Source organism: Sabethes cyaneus, chromosome 3 (assembly GCF_943734655.1).
Source record: "Sabethes cyaneus chromosome 3, idSabCyanKW18_F2, whole genome shotgun sequence".
NCBI classification, from domain to species: Eukaryota; Metazoa; Arthropoda; class Insecta; order Diptera; family Culicidae; genus Sabethes; species Sabethes cyaneus.
In genome coordinates, this window is record NC_071355.1 from 25623970 (window position 1) to 25647438 (window position 23469).

Here is a 23469-nt window from a genome sequence, read left to right on the forward strand (position 1 = left end):
GTCCATTTAGTGTGCAAGAAGAGTACCTCAAAGTAGTCACTTAGGCCTATAATCGTTTGTGATTGTGATGAACAAACTGTCTGATGCTGTCTCTCACGCAACTTTTTTAAACTTGTGTCGACGACATGACAATCTTTTTATACTATTAATGCCTTTTTACCATGATTGCCTGCAAGTAGTAGCGGCTCTGCCAGTTTCCATGGAATTTAAAGATACTTTCGACGGTTACTTCTGCTCTACGAATACACTGCAAGCTCCGATGTCCATTTTATATGCGACAGTTTAACATAGCTAGCAACAATTACACAGCTTACAATCGACTCCTGTATCAAAAGATTCACTGTACGAATGTAATCCAGCTTGCGTAGAAATCCAAAACTATCCTGGTTGTTCGTGAATTCCAAGAAAAACCAGGTAGGACGGCCCGTAAACATGTGTTGTTGGGTACCCATAGATAGAGTTAATACAGCAGAGGATAAATGCGAACTTTGCACCATTTGCTGAAGAATTCGTTTCGGAACATTTTTGTTGTTTCGGAAGCGCAGGTTGCCTCTGCAATCAAAGATACTCCATCTGATACGATAAACTTGAATACATTCCACATAAACGATCGTCTCGTAGCAACCGCAATCAAAAAGCTCAAATATTCGCTCGCTGTTGGATTAGACGAAATTCCTTCAAGAGTTTAGAAGAAATGCATCACAGCTATTGTTCGACCGCTGGCAATGTTGTTCGAAACTTCTCTCCGGCAGAATATATTTGATGGATGGAGGAAGTCATACCTTACTGGCCGTAGTTTATGTGTCAAGACCGGTCCGGGAAAATCGTTTTGCAATCTATCAGCGGTTCCTCTAGGAAGCAACCTGGGCCCCTTGCTTTTCACTCTATTCGTCAACGAACTATCTGTATGACTATAAGCTGGATTTGATCTGTTTCACGCTGAGGATCTACCTGTCCAACCGCACCTGACTGTCTAAGATTGTAGCTGGTAGATCTATTTGAGGCGTGTTGTATGAATAACATTCTAACTCGTTTCACCGCAAACTGAATCCGATTACTTTCAATTACCGTACTTTGGGCGCTGCAACGGGTTAATCATATTCGCGACCTGGAAGTGAATCTTGACTGTGCGCCCACCGTTCGTTTGCACTTTGAACAGATCATCTAAAATCCACTCTAATAATCATTTGATACTATACATAATTTATTGACTTATTTCTTATTTTGTGCCCTCCACTACATTCCAGACGAACCATGCGAGCTGTACTGCACCAACTCGGAGGACACCATCATCGTTCCGTTCGGGGACAACGCCGCGGACGGAACACCGTGCAATCTGGGCTCGAACGATATGTGCATTGGCGGCATCTGCCGCCGGGTGGGCTGCGATTGGATTGTGGATTCTAACACCACCGAAGATCAGTGCGGTGTTTGCGGTGGCAACGGGGACAGTTGCACCGTCATTCAGGGCAACTTCACCAAGAAGGTCAACATGACCGACGGGTTCTACGATGTGCTGCAGATTCCGGCCGGTGCGCGGAACATCCTGGTGGAGGAGATGGGACCGTCGAAGAATTTCATCGGTATCGGAAAGGCGAATAGTAAAGATTACTATCTGAATGGCAATAGGTTAGTTTGATGGTTTCACAAAGTGAAATTTCGATTACTGAATCGGTGTCATTTTTTCAGATTGATTCAGATGCCTGGAGAGTACGAAATTGCTGGCAGCCTGGGGCTGTACGATCGCGAAGAGGAACAGGAAAAGATCAAAATTCCCGGACCGATCACCGATGATATCACAATATCGGTAAATGTTGTAACCGTTTACTTGATTTTCGTTGTCGCAATCGTTGCCGTTTCGGTAAAATTTCAATTTCATTCAAATCAGTACACGCTTCTTGAAAGATAGAATCGATACCAACTTTGCTGATTTAGATTTTGCTTCTATTATGGTTGAACAGATAACGAATCTTCTCTCTACTTTGAGGATAAAGGCTAACAACCTTCACTTGCTGCATGACACGCTAGAATCTAATTTGGCTCGAAATTTATTTCCACGGTTTTTGTTTTTGTGCGGGTCAGTGGCGTAGCAGCTAGTTGCTTTAATTTTAAGTTCCCATCCGATCTGTTCAACTTAGCCTACGTCACTGACCGTTACAATCACCAATTTTAATTCATTTCCTACACGCGACAGGTCATCATGAAGAAGAAGAACAACCACGCCGGAATACGGTACGAGTACACGCTGTCATCGACGAATTCAAGCCGCAATCAATCGCCTTACTACTGGAAACTGACAGATTGGTCGCTGTGTTCCGTCACCTGTGGAGGTGGCAAGCAGCACCGTGAATCCGTTTGTCATCACCGTGGGGAGGGCATCGTTGACGATAGCTTCTGCGAGCAGAATGCTCACAACAAACATCACGACCGGATGGCACGGGAATGCAACGAGGATCCCTGTCCGGCGAACTGGTGGGTCGGCCCGTGGCAGATATGCTCCGTGACCTGCCGAAAACCGACCGATCCGAATCCGGTACGGAAGCGAACGATTCTGTGTGCCGATAAGAGTACCAACGCCCTGCCGGACAGCCGGTGCGAAGGTAAGAAACGACCACCGGATACCGAACCCTGTCCGGGCCGGGTGCCACTCTGCAAGGAGTTGCTCGATATGCAGATCATGGTGGAGGACGTTCCATCCGAGTACGTCGAAAACAATGTCATCTGACAGGACGGCGGGGCCAATGTGCGAATTACTGTTTAACAGTTGGTATTATGTTATATTAACATTTATCGTAGTTTAGCGCAGCATTTTTCCTAAGATAAGAGATTTTTCTATTGAATCGTACTTACATTCTCCGTGAAAAAGTATTATTTTAAAGCAACAGATACGCAGATACTCTCACCAGACAGAAACTATCAAACAAATGGCAGCAGCTGCTAGTGCAAAACCTAGTTTAGAATGGATGAATTTCCACACAGAAATATTCAACAGTTTACCTGTTGGTATGGCATGTTTTAAAAGTTATATATTTACAGTGTATTTAAAAGAATTAGTTTAAGGAAGAGCAATCGCTACAACCGCAAAGCAAATGCTAGCTTTTTACTGCATGTTTAATACTAAACTTCTGCCTTTGGCAGAACATTTTACAATCAGGACAAAATCAAACACAAATAAATACGAAATCTCTTACACTAGAGCACTTTCATTTGATGAAAGAACTTCTCCCCTTTTGAGAATGTTGGCGTGGAATGGCGGAATGCACGTCAAAATAGACGTGCTCGGTTTGAATAGGAATGCAACCTCTAGAAGCGTGTGTTGTCGGGCATTTTTACAAAATAGGCCACCTTATCACGTGGAACGTGATAATTGTGTATCCAGCGGTTACCCTTCCGCAGCGAACCGTCGATGCCGTCCTTCCAGACACCGTGAGGCAGATAGACTAAAAATAAAAATGGTTAGGTTGAACCAAATTACAATCAAAATCAGAGACTCACCTTCACGACTAATATCGGCACGATAAAGGATCGGCGCCACAATCATCCCATCCCCAATCGAGAACTCGTCGTCGATGTACAAACAGTTCACATCGGTCGAATCCATCATCCAGAGCGGCCTGATGATCGGCAATCCTTCGTCCATGGCTTCACTGGAATATTTCTCCAGCAGTGGGACGACGGTTTTCTGACGAATTGCCGACAGCTCCTTGGCAATTTCCGTGACCGTATCGTTTTTGTACTCCGACGGAAGGTGAGTGAACCGGAGCACCGGCAGGAAGGTAGCCATCTGCAGCCAGCGAATGTACAGCTCCACCTCCGGTAGGGGTGGACTGGCCAGGGAATAAAATGAGTACATTTTATGAAGCTTTTCCGTTGGCAGCAGAAAGTCGCCTCCCACGGGCCCAGGCATTACGAAGGGAAACCCAATGACGCCGTACGACAGCAGTGTAGGAATGATGGTCTGCAAACCACACCAGCTACTGTTGACCGGAGGAAGGCTAACGAAAGCTGGTGGCCGTGGCACGGAAACGGCACTGGAGACTCCGAAAATGTTCAGATTACCTTCAAAGCGGCTCATGAATACATTCTTGTACTGATCAGGATTTTCCAGCATGCTCGAGCACTGATAGTACCGAGGAATGTTGAAGGCATTTCCAAAATCCAAATAGAAAGAGTCTATTCCAAGATTTTCAACAATTTTTTGCAGTTTATCCTTCAACCACGTGACTGTTGCATTATTAGTTATATCTATAACACCAGCACTAGCAAGACTCTTAAATCGAGTCAAGGCAGGAATACTTCGTTCGGATTCTCGTTCGTAAATCAGCAGCTTCTTCGAGACGGTTTCCAAGAAATTCACGCTTTCGGTGCTAATGAACGGTTGAATCGACAGTGAGATTCGGAATCCTCTTCGATGAAGGATATTCACAGTATCCTCCAGCGTTGCGAAGCGATCAGCATCCAGCGTGAAATCCCCAATATGCTTCTGCCAAAACTCATTCAACAAGACATGTCCCAACCGCAGATAACCCGATGCAATTACATTTTCAGTGTAATTATAAATTGCAGTCTCCGTCAGTTCCTCCTGGCTGGATGCCGGTATCTGCCATACCGGTTCCCTGAGCAATGATTTTATGATCGCATTGTCATTCTCTGTCAAACCATCCCAAAGACTCTTTTGCAGCAAACCATTGTGCAGCGTTTTCATGTCAGGTCCAGTACAAATCTCATAATTCAACTCAGGATACTGGGATAGTCTATTGACAAATGCGAAATTATCATTTCGGCCTTGCAGGCAGAATTTGTTATTGGCATTATGATTAATACTGACATAAAGTGGAGTTCGATCGTCAACCCGTATCGCAATGCCCTTCGAGTTCAGAAAATACCTCTTAACAGCATTTCCCCACTGCTGGGCATTAATATCTCCAGTGATGAACGGAGCAAAATCAAACGAAGCTTTACTCAACGGATAATCTATACCTCTAGGAAGCCCCCCACCATACCAGAAACCACGATCCTCTCCAATGTCGAAACAATCGGTGGGATAGTAGTTATCCGTAAGTGTTTCCCAACTAAAACTGTAGCACTTAATTTCCGGCGTAGCCGTTTTCACCGAATTCATGTACAATCGTGCCATGGAATTCCACTCGTAGCAAACACTGCCATCATCTCGCAAATCCTCGGCCAAACAATTGTAAGGTTTCTCGATGAAGCTCGCCACGCCCAGGACGCCCGTAAGCAGGTCGGCTCCCTTTGCATCCAGAATCCGCAGCGCTCGGGTTGTCTTCTGTAGCTTTACATTCTCAAAGTAGGACCTAGCCAACAGCTTCTGCTGGTACATGACGTTTGCGTAGCCAATCTTCAATTAGAAAACAGATAATTAAAAACATATTTAAACAACCATGATAGCTGCATTCATTAGACATCTGATACGGCGGAACTAAATACCGCGCTGCCGCTGCCGATGCCCTTTCGATAAGTGCAAATATTGATTGTTTATACTCACGAGAAAAACGATGATAAGAAACAGCATGCCGACAAAGACGCGCAGTTTGTAGTCTTTGGTTTCGCGCCGCTTCTTGCGTATCATGGCCGGAACGTTCTGCAAAACGATGGGAAATTTCATTAAGTACCTAGTTAGTAAACCTATAGATTCGGTGCAATTAAATATCACAAGCCATCCCACATCTGGGCCTTGCACAGCGGTATGTAAGCGACCCATTGTGCACTCTATAAACAAAGCTGTAAACCAAAGGAACACTAAACATGCTCAAAATATTAGAAAGTAAATTGTACAAAAACACCAGCACTCTGCTAAACAATTATCTTTTAGCATCAAAGAAACGAATTTACCCTTGCCCTGTGAGCCGAAAGCTCCTCCAGAGCTTTGAGATTCCAAACGAAATAAAATATTATAACTGTGAAATAGTAGTTTCAGTAAGATTTTGATAACAGTAATTTGGTAAAAAAACAACATTAACTTTTGAGTCTGCGATGGACTCGAACAGTAATTGTAATTAAGAGAATAACGACACCACTTTTTGATACCAGACATCGACATTAGAGTGAAACGTATGCCAGGAGGAGAGTTTTGCATTTCTCTTAACAAATGGTACGACGACCAGATGATGCTGAATCTAATGAATATGGCAGGTAGGATAAAACTTTTTGCGTTTCTGAGGTATGGCTAAAGAACTAGCGACTAACGATGGCGCATGGCCGGTTATTAGTTTGCTGACGCTTTCGACCCACAAAAGGTTACCAAAGAATTGGTGAATAGGGAAAAAAATCAAAAATTTTGTATGATCTAGATTATCTAGAACATAGCTTTTTTGAGTTTTCTAGCAAAAGCAAAGCAAACCACAATTTTGAAGCTAATTTCCGCATTCGGAAATCGTCAATCAGTTTTTTATGCGACAGGCTTCGCAGCCAGCGGTTGAAGTACAGGAAACTTGCGGGGCTAGTGCTACGATCCTATGGACACTTACAGCCTCGCCCGGCCGAGATTCTAACATATTTTGGCGTCAATCGATCTTTCACGCATCGACCCCAATAAAGAGAACTATTGATTTTTATATGCGCGCTATTGAAAATTTGTTAACCTCAGTTTGATCATTAACAGTGCGACCGCAGACAAACGTGCGCTTGATAAAGGATAAATTAGTTTTTTTCTCGCTTTTCAAAATTGAGTCGATATCTTCTATTCTCCTCGATTCTCAACCTCCCAAGAAGGTTAGACATAACTGCAGACGTATGGTGGGCTCTGAAAATAATCTCATTTCTTAGTGATTTTACTGTAAAGCGCAGAGAATTCGTAGGGCAGTATACGACGATCTTTTTGGGGGCTCGTGCTGATACGAATCAAATCCGACCATTACCATCCGACAAATCCCCCAGAAATGTCCAGAGTCAACGTGCCCACGCATCATATTTTCCTGGATTTCAGGGCACCATACGATACAGTCGAGCGCGAACAGCTATGACAGAAAATGCACGAGTACGGATTTGCGGACAAACTGACGCGGCTGGTCTCAGCTACCCTGGAGCGAGTGATGTGCTACGTGCGTGTTTCGAGGGCACTTTCGAGTTCTTTCGAATCGCGCAGAGGCTTGCGGAGAATGATCTTCAGCAAGAGTAACCAATTCCTAATCTTCACAGTCGACATCGGCATCATTACTAGAAACCTTGGGACGGCGGAGGGAATCTACGCTAGACTAAAATGGAGTCTAGAAGGATTGGGTAACAAATCAATGCGTCAAAAACCAAATATATGGTAGGAAGAGGCTCCAGAAAAAACAACGTTTCCTCCCATTGGAAGTGGTTTATGAGTTCGTATAATTGGGATCTATGGATACTATGGACAATAATAAGCGTAAGGATATTGAACGACGCATCCGAGGTGGAAGTCGAGCCTACTCTTCCCTCCGCAGGATGCTTTGATCAAGGACCATACGCCGCCGCACAAAGCTGATGATGGTTTTTTACATAATCAGACTAATCAGACCGGTAGTCCTCTGCGGACTTGAGACAGTAATTTAGCTTATGGAAGACATACGTGCACTTGTCCTATGTGAACGAAAGGTGATGCAGACTAATTTTGGCGGAGCACAAAGGAAAAGCGGAGAGTGGCTTAGGCGTATGAATCACGTACTACAAGCACTACTTGGTAAGATTCATATCTATTGCAGGAAAAAATTGGGAGACTACGGTGGACCAGGCACGTCGCAAGGATGCCGAACGACTGCAGTGAAACCCGTTCTCTTCAAGAATCCCACCGGCACTAGGAATAGAAGGGCCCAGCGTGCTTGATGGCTCGACCAGTTTGAAGTGGAGAAGAATTCTTGATACGGCAAGAGCTACCCCTACCTGCAGAGGTGTAAAATTTAATCAGAATGTTTCAATAACGAGTTCTAAATATACAACATAGGAAAAATGTATGCGCATTGTCTACACAGAAAAAAATAACAGAAAAATTGAGAAATTATGGACATTTCCGTAAAGGTGCGAAAAATTCACGAAAAAAAATGTTGCTGAAGGTTGAGAATTTTTTTTTGTTTCAAGCCAACAAAATTATTCAGTGTTTGACCCATTTGATATTTTTTTGATATTGCACTTTTTGTATTTTTTAGAAATGTTTAAAATCAATTTTTTTTGACTAAAAACCTTTATTTTATGTTTCAATGTCCACCATTTTGTTATGCGTTCGAATTTTAAAAAAGGATGGGTCAAACACGAGATAATTTAATATACTTTCATGTCGTTTTCAAATTTTCAAATTTTAGACTCGCAAACCGCTCGACGGATTTTGATGAAACTTGGCATACACATTGCGTATGATGTGAGGAATGTTGTTAGCATGGTTTGAGACCCCTCCTCCCACTAGTAGGGGGGCTCCCATACAAATCAAACACAAATTTCTGAATAACTTGGAAACTAATCAAGCAAATGAAACCAAATTTGGCAAGTGAAACTTTTTGGAGACAGAAATTATTTCTATGGTAGATTGAGATCCCTCCTTTCTCTAATACAAATAAAGCACAAATTTCCTCATAACTCGACTATTATTCAAGCAAATGAAACCAAATTTGGCATGTGGAGGTTTTTAGAGACAGGACTTCTTTTCATGGTAATTTGAGGCCCCTCCCTTCTCTATAAGGGGGGGGGCTTCCATACAAATGAAACACATATTTTTGCATAACTCGGGAACCAAATTTGACATCTGAAAGTTTTTGGAGACAAAAATTTTTTCTATGCTGGATTAAGACCCCTCCTTCCTCTAAGAGGGGGAGGCTCCCATACAAGTAAACCACACATTTCCTTATAACTCGACTATAAATCAAGCAAATGAAACCAAAATTGGCATGTGGTGGTTTCTAGAGATAAGATTTTTTCTATGGTTGTTTGAGACCCCTCCCCCCTCTAGAAGGGGGGGGGGGGCTCTTATGCAAATGAAACACATTTCTGCCTAACTCGGGAATTAATCAAGAAAATGGAACCAAATTTGTCATCTGAAGGATGCAGAAGTTTTTTCTATGATGGATTAACCTGCTTCCTCTAAGAGGGGGAGCTCCCATACAAGTAAAACACAAATTTCCTCATAACTCGACTATTTTTATGGCCGATTGAGACACCTCTCCTCTCTGGAAGGGAGGAGGGGGGCTCCCATACAAAAATTCAAAAAGTAATGGAACTCGAGATTTTTTTGATTCTTCCATTAGTCAATAACAATACCACCAAAAACTACCTTTAGTAGCACTAGATGATTCAGGGCGAGACGGCCGCAGGCCACGAGTGTTTCCGTCCATACTAAAATATAGAATAAATTTGGAACAAAATTGTTAATATTAAATCGGTGATTACTCTAAGTCTATGTTTTTTGACCAGTGTTAACCTACTTCAAACGAATGAACTGATATTTTATTGTGATTATGCCAACATTACCGTTTTAAGGGTTAGTAATAAAACCCAAATTGTTACGTGGGATTAGAAATTTGCGGTATGAATACCGTGGTTTGTCAAAAAGACAGCTCTTGGTGGCAAGATTATAATTAAGCAAATCTTCAGCATTATTCATCTACCTCCTTTTTAGAATGGCGTAGCAACGCGCGCCGGGTCCTCTAATATTAGTATAAAATGCAATGTTTCGAATGCAAAAAACCCGATTCAATTTGCCTTTCGCGTTATCGAGAAAAAAATATTTGAAAAAAGGCAAAAAATATGGTGTGAAAGGTACTTAAAGGTACTTAAAGCATTTCCAGTTCAAATAGCAAAACCGTTTGACTCGACTTTTACTGATTGTAATGAAAATTACCTTATATGTTGGACACCACGCAAGGATTCATTTTCTAGTGGACATGATTTTTTTTCATTAACTTCACTTTACAAAAGGGCGTATTGGAAAACGAGATTATTTATTTTCAAAAAACCATATCACAGACAAACAGACATAACTCTTGCAAGAAAAATCAACAAAAATTATCGTACCTCACATTTAGCCTGAACACTAGCACCATCTATGCTCGACATTCCCAAATATCAGATAGCAACAGGAGTATCCCTCGAAGTAGCAAGTATTTTTTATGGGGAATTCCCCTTCTTTCGTCAAAAAGCACCGCTTTGCCCAAACGGAGACATTCCCAACTAACCTCAAATTTGAAATGGCGGTTTATTCGGTACGAAGAATGGAAAGCGAGTGTTATGTCTGTTTGTCTGTGACCATATCTTTAAATCTACTCTAAAGAAAAAGTCGTAGGAAATTGAGCTTATCCAGTAAAAACACTGAGCGAAGAAAACCTTGCCAAATCATGATAAAAATCATAAAATGTGGATTATCTCAAAACTTTCCGCACCGAAGATAGCTTAAATTATGCCCACTCGCCCCTAACACCCGCTGTTCTAGCATCCTTGTCAACAGTCCTCATCCAACGGGTACGGGGTCTGCCTCAAAGTGGACGGCCTCTGTCGGGTTCTCTGCAAAATATTGTTTTCGCAGGTCTCCCATCCGGCATCCTTGCTACGTGGCCAGTCCACTGTAGCCTGCCATGTTTTATTCCCTTCATATATCCCCATCTTTGTATAGAGCAGTTCAACGTGAAATAGGTAAATGACAAAATTTGAACCTTTCTGATTTAGATGAACCTTTACAAACGTATTTGATAGGAGGAAATATGCACCTTCAACAGGTTTTGGCACCATTTTGATTCAAGATTCATTTTTAAAAAGGGGGTATTTATTTTCAAGCGTATTATGTTTGAAAGATTTATCTCGAAAACTATCGATTGTTCAAAAATTATGTCTAAGCAAAAATAGTAGAAAATTGATTCCTACACATGGATAAAATATGCACTGAAAAATTTTTTTTTGCCGATTTTTCAAAAATTTAAAAATAAAACTTAAAATTAAAATATCAATAATATACCATTTTTAATTTTTTTTTAAATAGAAGTAAACCTTTAAAAATTATTCTGAGATGGAGCAACTTTTATGAACGGTGTAGCGTAAAAATTTTTTTTTGCCACAAAAACGGAAAGCTTTTTGCGTTCAGTGCACTATTCGGCACAATACTACCCCCCGGTCAAAATCTAGTACGCGCACCACTGCGCATAACGCACAACGGAACGCACAACGAAACGTCAAAAAATCATCGTGGTTGGCACTCCTGAAGTTGAACTTGGAACGTGTTCGGACGCAAAAAAAAGGGCGAGCTACGAAGAAAAAAGTCAACGGTACCGGTAATCGATACGATCGCTTTTCCTGGCAAATTCCCGTGCTAGCGGGGGGACGTGCTGGCGACTGCGCGAAAAACGGGCTAAACGTTAAATAGAAAAATTCTATTCACACCCAGCCAGGTGGTTTAAATGTGAGTGCGTGAATGTGAGTTAGAAATCGGTGTGGTTTGTAAAAAAGGCTTTCGAGGTCATGCGTGTGTGGCTTTGCTTGAATTGCCAACCGTGGGCAAGCGGGCTCTCGCGGCCGTCACTAGAGTGAGTGCGTGCGCGGAAGCGCCCAGGAAAACTTCAGCCAAATCCCAGTAGGAATTACCCGATTTGCAACACCACGTGGAAGGAGTGGTATCGTGGTGGCTGTCTTCGCAGTGAACCGTCTCAGCAGACCTGTTTCGAGTTCGCCGCGGCAAAAGGGTGACGTGCTCCATCGCGATCGAGGAACAGGAACAGCCGATGTTGAGGAGGAACTACTACTAACCGGGTAACGCGGGTCAGGTAAGTGGCAAAGTGGTAAAGTTACGGGATAGGGACAAAATCGTTACAACGGACTTCGTAGAACAACAACTTTCATGATTTTTTTCTAAGTTGGGATTTATCAAGTAATATGAATTTTTAATACAAATAACAATTCTTTACGTTCTTTAATTTACAACAAAATTAGTCATAATAATTATTTTTCTAAATGTAGCCGTTCTCGATATATTCAGAGAAAAAACTGGATTTATTTTAATTTTTTATTTGAAATACTTCTTTTTCATATGTTACTTCAGTTACTCCACTGTTTCTATAAAATTTCTAATAACTATATTTAATTTTCTACAACTTATCCGAATACACCTTATTGATTAAACTTTTCGCTTTTGAGTTGTGGGTAAACTGAAAACTGTATTCGAAAAAACTGGTCACACTGAGTAGTTAGTAACTTTTTACCGCGTGAGTAAACATAACAGAAATTTTGACTAAAAATAGTTGGAAGTATGTTGTTTATATCGGTAGAATTCTAACAAAATAGATTAAGAGATTACAACAATATCTTTGGAACAAGAGAAAGTATGCAAAATACATTCTTCTACTTTCTTCTAAAATCGAAATGCTTCTCATCGATGGAGCGGTAAACAGCTCAAAATCGAACACTGAACCGTATCCCAAGTAATCAGACGTTCAAGAAGCGATTGTATAACATTTCGCCGAATACCATTTCGCGGAAAACCAATTCGCGGATGACCATAAAGCGGAATATACTGTTTCGCGGAAAACCATTTCACGGAAAACATTTTCGCGGAAAGTACCATTTCGCGGAAAAAATTTTCGCCGAAAGTACTATTTAACGGAAAACTACCGCTTATTCACTTTTAAAGCAGCAAAAAGCGGCTTCGCCGCTTTGTATTCAACAAAAGTTAAATCGATGCGAGAACTAGGGAAAACTACCGTGAACGTACCATATTCTGCGCAGCTCCTAATTCTGCGCATTTTTCTTTATATATGTATTTTTCAACATTGTGGATAGCTATGGCCATTGTGTTATTTTTTATAAATCTCTGTTGAATATTACGCCATTATTCACAAAAGGGCCATAATATTTGACAGCGAAATAAATTAAAGTGAAACTGAAAGTATTTTATATGTCAGAAAACAACGTCGTTAGCGCCAACGCTAAAACTGTCCTTCTAGAAAATTAACAAAATTATGATCGAAATTCTTTGCAATGATCAAATTACCCAGCATAATTAGAAAGAATAATTAGTTTTAGTCATGTTTTAGGCAAAAAGAGTGATTGCATGCCTTGTTTTCGTTGGAAAAATGCGATGCAGTAGTGCGCAGATTTAGGCACAGATTTTTTATTCATGTTCCCAATTCTGCGCAGTAACGTATCCTATGAAGAAATCGCGAAAAAATACGCAACTTCTCCCAAATGGCTGAGGTATAGAGGCATAGAAATTCAAGTAGAACCTTTAACTTGCATTGATTGGAATCCTGTGTTACGGCTCGGGGTCCGAACCTACGAACGCCAATTCATGGAACCATGTCTTCTGATTTTTTTTTGACAGTCGAACTTCATTGAGCTGTCAGGGAGTGGGGAAGTGGTTTCTATATGAAAACACAATTGTTAATATTAGTCTAAAGTATAATGTTCAGTATAGAGAAAACCCGAATGAACTCGCCCTTCACGTTATCGACAATAAAATATTTAAAATAAGCCAATCCAAATGATAATAATGTTCCTGTGCCACCTGGACAGCACAAGAAGGCCAGATCATGGATTTAATCATGGTAATGGCTAATGTCGGATTTTTGATGTGCTTTCAGCGTATAAAGACGTAAACTACATGGTATGAATGTTTATTGTTACTTTTTAGGTGCGCAGAATTAGGAACAAACATGCGCAGAATTAGGAACATGGGCAAGAGAGTGCGCAGAATTAGGCACCGTGGATAAGTTTACAAAACGAAAGATATACTCAATTGTTGGTCGATTTTTAATTCTCATGTTTTTTACCATATGTTATAGACCGTAGCACTACATGTTGCTGCTATCAACGTTATCAATTTAACTCTAGAATACTTATAATAGCGGAGGAATCATAAAAATGTCTTAACTGCGCAGAATACGGTACGTTCACGGTAACTAGAGGTCAGTAGACCTAGGAAAACGAATAGGCCTAGACAGATTTGATCTCTGCCGACGCTTCGGACGGCGGGTCACCGGCGAACACTCGCCGTTGCCTGCGGCCGGCTCGCCCTGAATCATCTAGGAAACGTTTGCTACTAACATAGTTTTCCGTGAAACAATATTTTGCGCGAAATGGTTCTTTCCGCCAAACGGTTTTCCGCGGAATAGTGCTTTCCGCGAAAAGGTTTTCGGCGTTTTAGTAGTTTCCGCGAAATAGTACTTTCCGCGAAAATGTTTTCCGCGAAATGGTATTCCGCGAAACGGTACTCCGCGATATAGTCTTCGGCGAAATGTTATACAACCGTCGTCGACAGTATTTTATAGAGCGCGAGTTTCGTACGAAGTTGCAGGCTACGGGGCCTCAGCCTCAACCTAGTCAGTTTTGTGGGAAAACCACAATCCGCCATGGCTCACTTCGTTTAACTGAATCATACGCCGCCTTGAAATCTATAAACCAAAGGTTGGTTGAATTCTCGGAATTTATCGAAAACTTGTTACAAGGTGAACATTTTATCCGTCGAAGAGCATCCCTCTCGTAAACCACACTGGTATTCACCGACAAAGATCTCCTGCAGCGGCCGCAGTCTATGAAACCGGATGCGGAAAAGAATTTTGTGTACAGAAATGAAGAGGCTAAAACAGTGATGGCCAAACCGCGGCCCTTCGAGATGATTTGTGCGGCTCGCGGACTGATTTAAGTGATTCGAACTTATGAATAAATTTTTTGATGACACAAGGATCACTCAATTCAGACGTAATACCTCGTGCATGTTGTGGATATGAATGCTTTCCGGCCCAAATCTTGGGGTGATTCCTAGAAATCGGGTTTTGTTGCCGCCCATTTTACATTTGGTTATGCGCAGGAATGGCGAGAGCTCATTGCGGCCCGCGGCATTTATGGGGTGATCTGACTTGGCCCGCATCACGCGTATGCCCACCACTGGGCGAAAACATCAAACCTATATCTTCATATATTTCTCTGAAAACTGCCCTGCAAATATCAATAGTTACAAGTGAATCCAGTGGACAAAAAACACAACCATATACCCGTTAGAGAAAAGATGAAATATCAGCTACTGAAACCTATAAATCCAAGCACATAAGACTGAAGGAACTTCGCTAAACTCCAACGGTATGAAACTGACTTATAATGTTAATCTGTTTTCCGATGTCGTCTGCCCAGATAGGAACAACGACCAAATCCATAACCGATATTTTCTTCCGAAACTGGTTTTCAAGTCACGCGACTTGGTGCACATTGCAGTGCTTTATGCCGGTGAATCACCTACCGTGTCAAGATGACCACCATCCACCAGCACACACCACACTACACGTGAGCTGGTCGATCGACGATTGTTGATTGTGATTGTGAATATCATCTGAATTGTAGTCGGCGGCGGCGGCGGCGGCGTCGTCGTCGTCGTTGTCGCCGCCATCGTCGTACGTAGAACATAGCGGAGTGTTACCGGTGCGGTGTGATGCACGGTAGAATCGAGATAATATGTACAACACGTCGTAGGCGTCATTATTCAATTAAGTACATTTCTTTGCACTGACTAAACGGACAGTGAAGGCTCTCGCGGGGCGGAAAGTTTCATCTGAACAGAGAAACTGTACTCGAAGTTCCCGGTTTTATCTGTCTGATGGGGTTTTCATATATCATTTATAAAATAAAAGTTGTCGCAAGCGTTTTAGCGTTAATCTGTATATTGTAACCTAGTACTAATTAGATATCACTAAGTTTTTCAACTGTCAAGTGGATTTGCAAGTAAAAACATTTTAAGGCCCTAAATTCTTTGAATCCATTGGAATTGGACAGAAACTATGAAAATATTACCTAACTTTACATTTTGTTCTAAATATCCCAACTACTAAATTAAAAATTAGTCCTACGCATAGTATTGGCATAGCAGCACAGCATAACAGACCAGAATTGTGAGGCAATCAAAAACTGGCATGGCATTTAAAAACATAAACTAATTCCGAAATGTTATGAAGATGAGTTTCAAAAACAGTTAAAAGTTGGTTCAACGATAATACTAATTTTCTCAATGCAGTCCACACAGAAAACATTGATTGAAATACATCGCATATCCGTTAATATTTTGGATAATAAATAAGTACAAAAGATTTGAAGGAAATGAATCTTTCTTTACTCACATCATATTTGTGTTTATAGTTATGAACAAAAAAAAAATTCAGACAATGCGGACCTTTTGGTGACAACTACTCAATCAAATTACATTTGTTAATTGAACAATCAACCACACCCAAGATAAGCCTTTGTTTAGTAGGTTACAATACGCTCGTTTGCAGTCTTCTGTGTCAATTCATAATTGTAACGAAAATAGTCCCAACATTTCTAACAAACAAACCAAAAGATAAGACATAACGGAAACAAACCTGCATCTTCTCCTTGAGCAAACTGGCCAGCGAGTTGACACTGGTGATGGAGGCCTGATTGCTCACCACGCTCTGCGTGTCGAAGTCGTTCGCCATCATTTCCTTATCGTTGAGTCGCAAGGCCGGCAGCGGAGCGATTGATCCTCGGCGGCTACTCCGGAATAAAGTCCTGCACGGCGGCGGGGGTCAAAGCAAAGTACAAGAACGAATTAGATTTGATAATGCGCTACACTCCACTTAGCTTAGAGGATGACAGATACGAATGAAATGAATAACTGGATTAAACTGCAATAATTGTTTTTGTTTAGGTCTTTTTATTTTCATGTTGTTTCCTTCGTGGAATTCCTGCTGGACTTCCAGTCAGTTCTCTCGAAAGAGACACTCAGTGGAACATATAAAATTACGATAACGTAAGCAAAAGAAGCTCTCTTTGAAATACGATCATCCACTCCACACACAATCCGAATAGACGCATGCACCAAAAATTAAGCTAATTTAATGAACAAACAACTGTCACGGTTACCGGTACTAGAAAAGCACCTTTGAACTAAACTTTTGGTCACATTAATCCAGATATTACACCTAGTAATTCACACGATATGCTACTAGATTGCGCAGCTTCTTTGCCCGTACACAATTCGTCGTTGTTGGCTCAAATAAAGGAAGCGACTAAATTAACTCACTTTCGCGTCTAATGATAAACGCAGTCATATATCTCCTCCAGCAGCAGCAGCGGTGACGAGAGCGCTGACTCTGGACGGATAAAGCGCTTATTTTTTATTTATGATACTTTGCTTGGGATGCGAAAATCAGCTGGTGACGAAGAAATGCTCGAATCTCTCGCGCACGGTGGTGAAACGGGACCGACCGGTTTAGAAAAGAATCACAGCCGCACTGCCGGACGTTATCGCGTACACTGAAGGCAACCAGCCGGTTTCGAGCAATCCGAAGCCCTCGCGCTTCTTCCGCAAGTTAGGTTAGGCGACTGCAAGTTCACTTGATAGTAGGTACGCGACTTACTTGCTTGCTTGCTTGCGGTGCGCAGCGGAGAGTATTGTAAGAACGTAGAGGTACTAAACGCGCCGTCTTGTGGGTGCGGTACAGCATTAGGATAGGAAAATAGACAAATTATTTTACTGCATATTCTTTTAATAGTACTTATAGTATTAAAAAAGCAATACTAAATACGGTTTGGAAAATTATACTAATCTACTACAGTAATGTTCTGATTTTGTCAGTCACATGTTATATTTTGGGCTGACAAAATGGGGAAACTGACAAAATCGGGAAATTTTTTTTCGAATATTTTTTCAAAATTCAAGACTTAAGACCTTGCATTATCGAAGACTTCTACTAAAAATTAAATTTTAACCCTCAATTGATCAACCGATTGCTCAACGCTATCTAATCTACCGGGCGCAGCCCACTGGTCCAGTACATTTTTAGGGCGCATTCGAGTTTTGAACGGGAAAACTTGGATTTAAGTTTAGGGAACCTTCAGAAGAGTTTCTTAAAATTAAAAGTTCTATCGTCTAACGAAATTCAAATTTTTATCAGTCTCCCTAAAAGTGCAATAATACAGACAGTAATCTCCTATCTCTTCAGCAAAGAAAGAAAAAGCCTGTTTCTCATACATGAAAAATCGTTAAAATCAGTTTTTCTATTTCAGTTGTTTTTGTAGTCTTTGTATGGTTTTATCGAGTTTTACAAAGTTGTATAAATAGTAAAAATACACATCATTGCTGAATGTAGTATACCTCTATCTTTGCTTGTTTAGGAACTGTAGAACTTTTAATATAAAAATATCCTAATATTGACCCCGACCCAGGTAACCAATAAGCATTAAAATACGCAGTAAATCAGTCGTTTATTAGCATCCCTGGCGTTTTATACTGCAGGTTGTTGTTTATCAGCTTTTTGACTGCATAACTGTTGTAAATTGGCATCCACAATTCTATTTAAATTCTTCTTGTTGGTAACTAGCTGCAAATAAGCATTGTCAGCACTATGAGAGGGCTAGCAGTAAAGTAACCGCATATTTTGCCAAAATAGCATTTAAGTAGCATTTAAGGCAACTTAAATGCTTATTGGGTTGCTTTTAAATTACATTGGAATTGCCTGGGGTTACCTGGGGAGTTAGGGTAACCAACCTATTTTGGACCCCATCAGCAGCTGTACATAATTTGGACACTTGCATTTGATTTTGCTGTAAGTGTCCAAATTATGTACAGCTGCTGAGGGGGTCCAAAATACGTTGGTTACCCTATCAGTTCCTAATTCCGATCACTCAACTAAAGTAATTGATTTTTAGAAAATTGAATCAAATAGTGAATGAGAATCCTCATGATCAAAGCATGCCCTTGAATTATGAGTTTCAATTCAATCTTCTAAAAGTCGGCTACCTTGGTCGAGTGATCGGGATTAGGAACTGATGAGAATTAGCTGCGTTCACGGTATTCTACTACTTTACCAATATTGATTAAAGCAGTAGAGTCAAAAAATTAAATTTTTAGGCAAAAACACGAGATTTGTCTGCATAAAATTATTTAATTATATTTTGGATTTACACTCAACGCTCTTAATACCCAAAAGTATTTTGGAAAGTGACAAAGTGTCTAATGCGAAGTCAGTAATTGGATGAACTGGAAAATTCCGATATAGACCAAAAATATATCAGGGCCCTAGCAACAGCAGGTGCGGTTCGTACCCACGTTCTTTCGGATGGTACCCAAATGTTTTATTAACTAAACTACTGCCGCCCGTAATATTAGATAATCTCAAATTATTCAGGTACCAATACAGTCAATTAACCATTTTTCGCATCAGACATTTCCTCACTTTCCAAATTAGTTTACATCATGACGGCGTACAGTCTTCCCAAGTAACAATGCGGGTTTTATTGCACTCTTATTGCGGTTTTCATGACCAATCTTATATATAAAAGAGAAGTGAAAAAGTTCGACCGCGCATCACTTGAGAACGGATCATCCGATTTGAGCCGTCTTTTCTTTATTGTGTTCGTTTCCACCACCGCTATGTTTTTACGGCGAGAAAAATTGTAAAATTTACTGGAAAGATTAGAAAACTCGAAAAATAAGTTTTCCATATAAAACCCGCAACGCATTGTATGCGCCATATCGGTGGTTACTACGATCATCAACCGATACCACGCTTGATTAACAGCACCGTTGCCGCCAAAACCAAACACGTGTTACCTCTTTGAAATCGCCACATGTAACAATGAGGGATATTCTTGCTATTAATCATTTCTGTGGTCTAGCAAGTTCAGAAAATAATTAACATTATGTAATGTGTTGTAGGTATAACTTTTTGATAAACCCAAACTCAAGCCAAAAGCGTCAATAATGAAATTCGTACAAATGGTTTAAGCACTAAATTGATTAAATTGGCACCTCCAAATTGCCAAATGAAGAACTTTCATATGCAGATAAACATAGTATTCAGCAATACACTAATAAATCAATTCTAAATGTACTGATATAAATGAAAATTTTACAAAAGTTAACTTATTGTCGATTTCAATTCGTATTTCATCTCTTAAAAATGTTATGTAGTTGTTAATGGAATCTGGATCAGTAATGAATACTAACGCAGTTTGCAACTTACAGTTATCAAGATTGGGCAATGCAACTATTTTGGCTAATTCTTATCAATCAATTTAGAAAGCAAATAAAAATAAAAATCGCATGTCTGTTGATATCTAATACGTATCAGAATAATGAATTCAATTTTAAATTATCATGGAATTTCACACGAACCTTTGATTGTGATGAAGGGAATATGCTCGAGTGTCCAAAAATTGTTGGCTAACTCAAGAACCAGCATATAGAATAGATAATACTGGGATGACTATACTAAAGCAAATAAAAAGTGTTTGGGAGTATTAAATAGTACAATAATATATTTCAGCATCAATTAAAATATAGTTGGTAGTGTAATGATTCCGTTCTCATGATGGTTATAATTAGACAATCAACTGCAGCAGACGAAACTAGGCGCTGTTTAAGCCATCGAAATCACTTATACAAAAAATAAGTGCACAATCAGCAGAGTTCATAAGACAAGGCTCGATGTAAATTCTATCAATAGAACCATTGGGTATTGGGAATTCACAAACCAACTTTTACACCGACATATTTCCAACGAATAATAAATTTTGAGATTTTGTCAAATTGCCAGATTGTCAGATACGGTTATTAGATATACACGCTCTCTGAACATCAACTACATCAAATATCAAACGTTGGACTCTTTAAAAAACTACAAAACCCTGCTTATACCTTTAGTAAACTCTTTTTTCTAAAAGTCAGCAGCTCTCTCAGTTCATCTGAAATTTACAATCTGACACATTCAGTCCAATTTGTAGCAGTACGAAGTTTACCGGGTCCTCTAGTATTGGTTATAAAAGCCAGCATAAGAGTGTAATAAAATTGTTAGATGGGTTATACAAGTAAATAAAAAAGAGACAAAAATTTTTTTTGCATAAATTAAAATTCCTAGTAAACATATGATAGAATAGAATAACAATGGTTCATTGCCGATAGCTCCTTTTCCTTGCAAAGATTGCAGGTATTCAGCTTTCCATATATATGTATATACATATATGTACTAACTTTACTTTAGTGGTGACGCACGATCCTGTGCCGAACGAGTTATGACTCCAGCACTGTCGATCCTGGGCTACCGTTCTCCAATCACCTGTAACACCAGCTGAACGTATATCGAACTCGACAGTGCATATCCATCGAGTACGGAGTCTGCCCCGAAGTATACGACATCTTCTTGGTTCTCTGCTGAAAATAGTTTTGGCTACTCTTTCGTCGGGCATTCTAGCCACATGCAACCTACCACGTCGTACTACGCCTTCACTACTCGTTCTACTATATATAGCTCGTGGTTCATGAATCTGCGCCACATTCTGTTTTACATTTTTCCACCAAGCATAGATCGCAGAATTTTGTGCACAAAATTCCCAAGCATTCGGCGATCAGCTTCCTGTAGCGCCCATGATTCATGTTCGTAAAAGGCCACCGGATAGCCTGAATTCGCAGCTGCGTCGTTTTACTTCGCGATTTACATACATTGTCACCTGTCACGCGCGTACCAAGGTATATGAATTGCTCCACTACTTCATATCGTTCCGCCAGCTCCATTTTGGGACATTCACGTTTCCTACCAGCAACCATGTACTTCATTTGACGGTGTTAATGGTAAGTCCCAATCTCGTTGCTTCCCGGTCAACACGCCTAAAGGTCTCTTCTACTACTCTACGGTTAATTTCAATGATATTGACGTCATCTGCAAAACCAAGAAGCATGTGAGATTTCGTGATGATAGTCCCGTTCCGTTCCACATTGACTCTTCGTATTGCACCTTCCAAAGGAATATTGAATAGCAGATTAGAGAGTGCATCCCCTTGCTTCAGTCCGACCAGCCTCACGAAAGCGGCTTAGGTCTGACGCTTGATTTGGACCCGTCCAGCGTCGCATGAATCAGCGTAATTAGTTTCGCTGGAAAATCATGTTCTTGCGTTATCGGCCATAGCTCATTTCGTTGGACTGAATCGTACGCCGCCTTAAAGTCCACAAACAGATAATGAGTCTGCAAGTTGTGCTCCCGGAACTTGTTTAATAACTGATGGAGAGTAATCCGTCATGGATCTAATCCGTCGTGGAGCGATCCTCGCTAAAATCAACTTGGTACCCTCCAACTAAAGACTCCACTAACACTTTCAGTCCACCGAACAGGATACGGGAGAGCACCTTATAAGAAGAATTAAGCAATGTAATGCCATGATAATTTTTACACTCGAGTCGATTCCTATTTTAAAAATAGGACAAATACGGCCATCCAACCATTCCTCCGGTATTTGTTCTTCCTTCCAGATCCTGACAATGATCAGGTGGATTGCTTCATACAGCCACTCGCTCTCCGTTTTTAGAAGGTTAGCAGGAATACCGTCCTTCCCAGCAGCCATTACCGTTTTTCAGCTCACTGATTGTCTTCTTAACTTCCTTCTGTGTTGGTGGCTCCACAGCAGTCTGGAAGTGCTACCTGGCTGCTAGCGCCGTTTTGTCAGTAAGCAGGTGTTTTCAACTATTCAGACGTGGAAAAGCGAGACGCGGCAAAATTTATAGATTCCATTGATACATGATATCTTTTATCTTATAATCTTTCAACAGTTTTTAAACCAAATTCGGGAATTTTCCCGAAAACCTTTACTAATGTCATAATTCCTACAGATCGTGACCATTGGCCATACGGCCTTTGAGAGACATGAGATGATCGCCAATCGGTAGTTTGTCGAGTGCTGAAATTTGTTGATATGCGACATAGTAGCATATAGTATTACTGAAGTTAAAATGTTTCTTTATAGCAACTGGTTCCGAGTTCATAGTGTCTCCCAGGATCCGGAAGGCGTGTCCCATGGCCCGTAACTGCAGCAAAGTATAAAAAAGGTAAATTTTTTGGAGACAAAAATGATGCGACCTAGAGGGGTTAAGGATCGCAAACATAATGTTAAAACACAAGTTATGCTACCCTGAAGCACGAAAAGGTAACAAACGTGCCAACAAATTACACTCAAGTCTTTTTTCTACACGGGGGATTCGTGGCGTGTAAAAAAACGTTTAAAAAACTCGTTAATTCGAAAAATGTTGTGAAAACCGCGTTAATTCAAAAATCGTCATAGAAAAACCGCGTAATTCAAAAATCATAAAATACACGGTTTATGTAAAAAGAGACTTAAGTGTATTACAAACACAGTGATCTTCATTAAGACATGCCTTTTAAAATTTATTTTAGTTGAATAACAGTAATTATGGCATATATAATAACAATAAAATGGCCATAATAATGATGATAAAACTGATTAAAATTTTCATACATAAGCCAACTCACCTTTTGTTGACAGGTTTTTCCTCCCCTTCGCTGTCATCGTCATAGTGCAGCATTGGCTTCGGGCTCACCGGTGTACTCGGAGTATCCGGAGATGCCGTGATCTCCGTGCTTATACTGGGACTTTCAATAACCTGCATAGGAGAATTGAGAGAGAGAATTAGTATTGCAGATATTCAAAACAGGTTGATTAATTTTCCTTATTACAGTCCGAATATACCGTAACCGAACGGGCTGAACAGTGTTGCTATAA

At 40.5% G+C, this 23469-nt stretch overlaps 2 protein-coding genes across 2 annotated transcripts in view; one reads left to right on the forward strand and one right to left on the reverse strand.

Moving 5' to 3' along the window:
- Positions 1-3171, forward strand: part of LOC128741504 (A disintegrin and metalloproteinase with thrombospondin motifs 12) — an 85239-nt gene extending 82068 nt beyond the window's left edge. The window contains exons 11-13 of the mRNA XM_053837374.1: positions 1248-1629; positions 1690-1807; positions 2195-3171. Of these exons, the coding sequence (XP_053693349.1) occupies positions 1248-1629; positions 1690-1807; positions 2195-2725 (1031 nt within the window). The 3' untranslated portion in view covers positions 2726-3171. The remainder of the gene's footprint in view (positions 1-1247; positions 1630-1689; positions 1808-2194) is intronic.
- Positions 2781-23469, reverse strand: part of LOC128741505 (myogenesis-regulating glycosidase) — a 41843-nt gene continuing 21154 nt past the window's right edge. Inside the window, exons 4-8 of the mRNA XM_053837375.1 lie at positions 23220-23350; positions 16299-16467; positions 5507-5602; positions 3496-5359; positions 2781-3440 (exon numbers count right to left, since the gene is read on the reverse strand). Coding sequence (XP_053693350.1) covers positions 3304-3440; positions 3496-5359; positions 5507-5602; positions 16299-16467; positions 23220-23350 — 2397 coding nt within the window. The 3' untranslated portion in view covers positions 2781-3303. The remainder of the gene's footprint in view (positions 3441-3495; positions 5360-5506; positions 5603-16298; positions 16468-23219; positions 23351-23469) is intronic.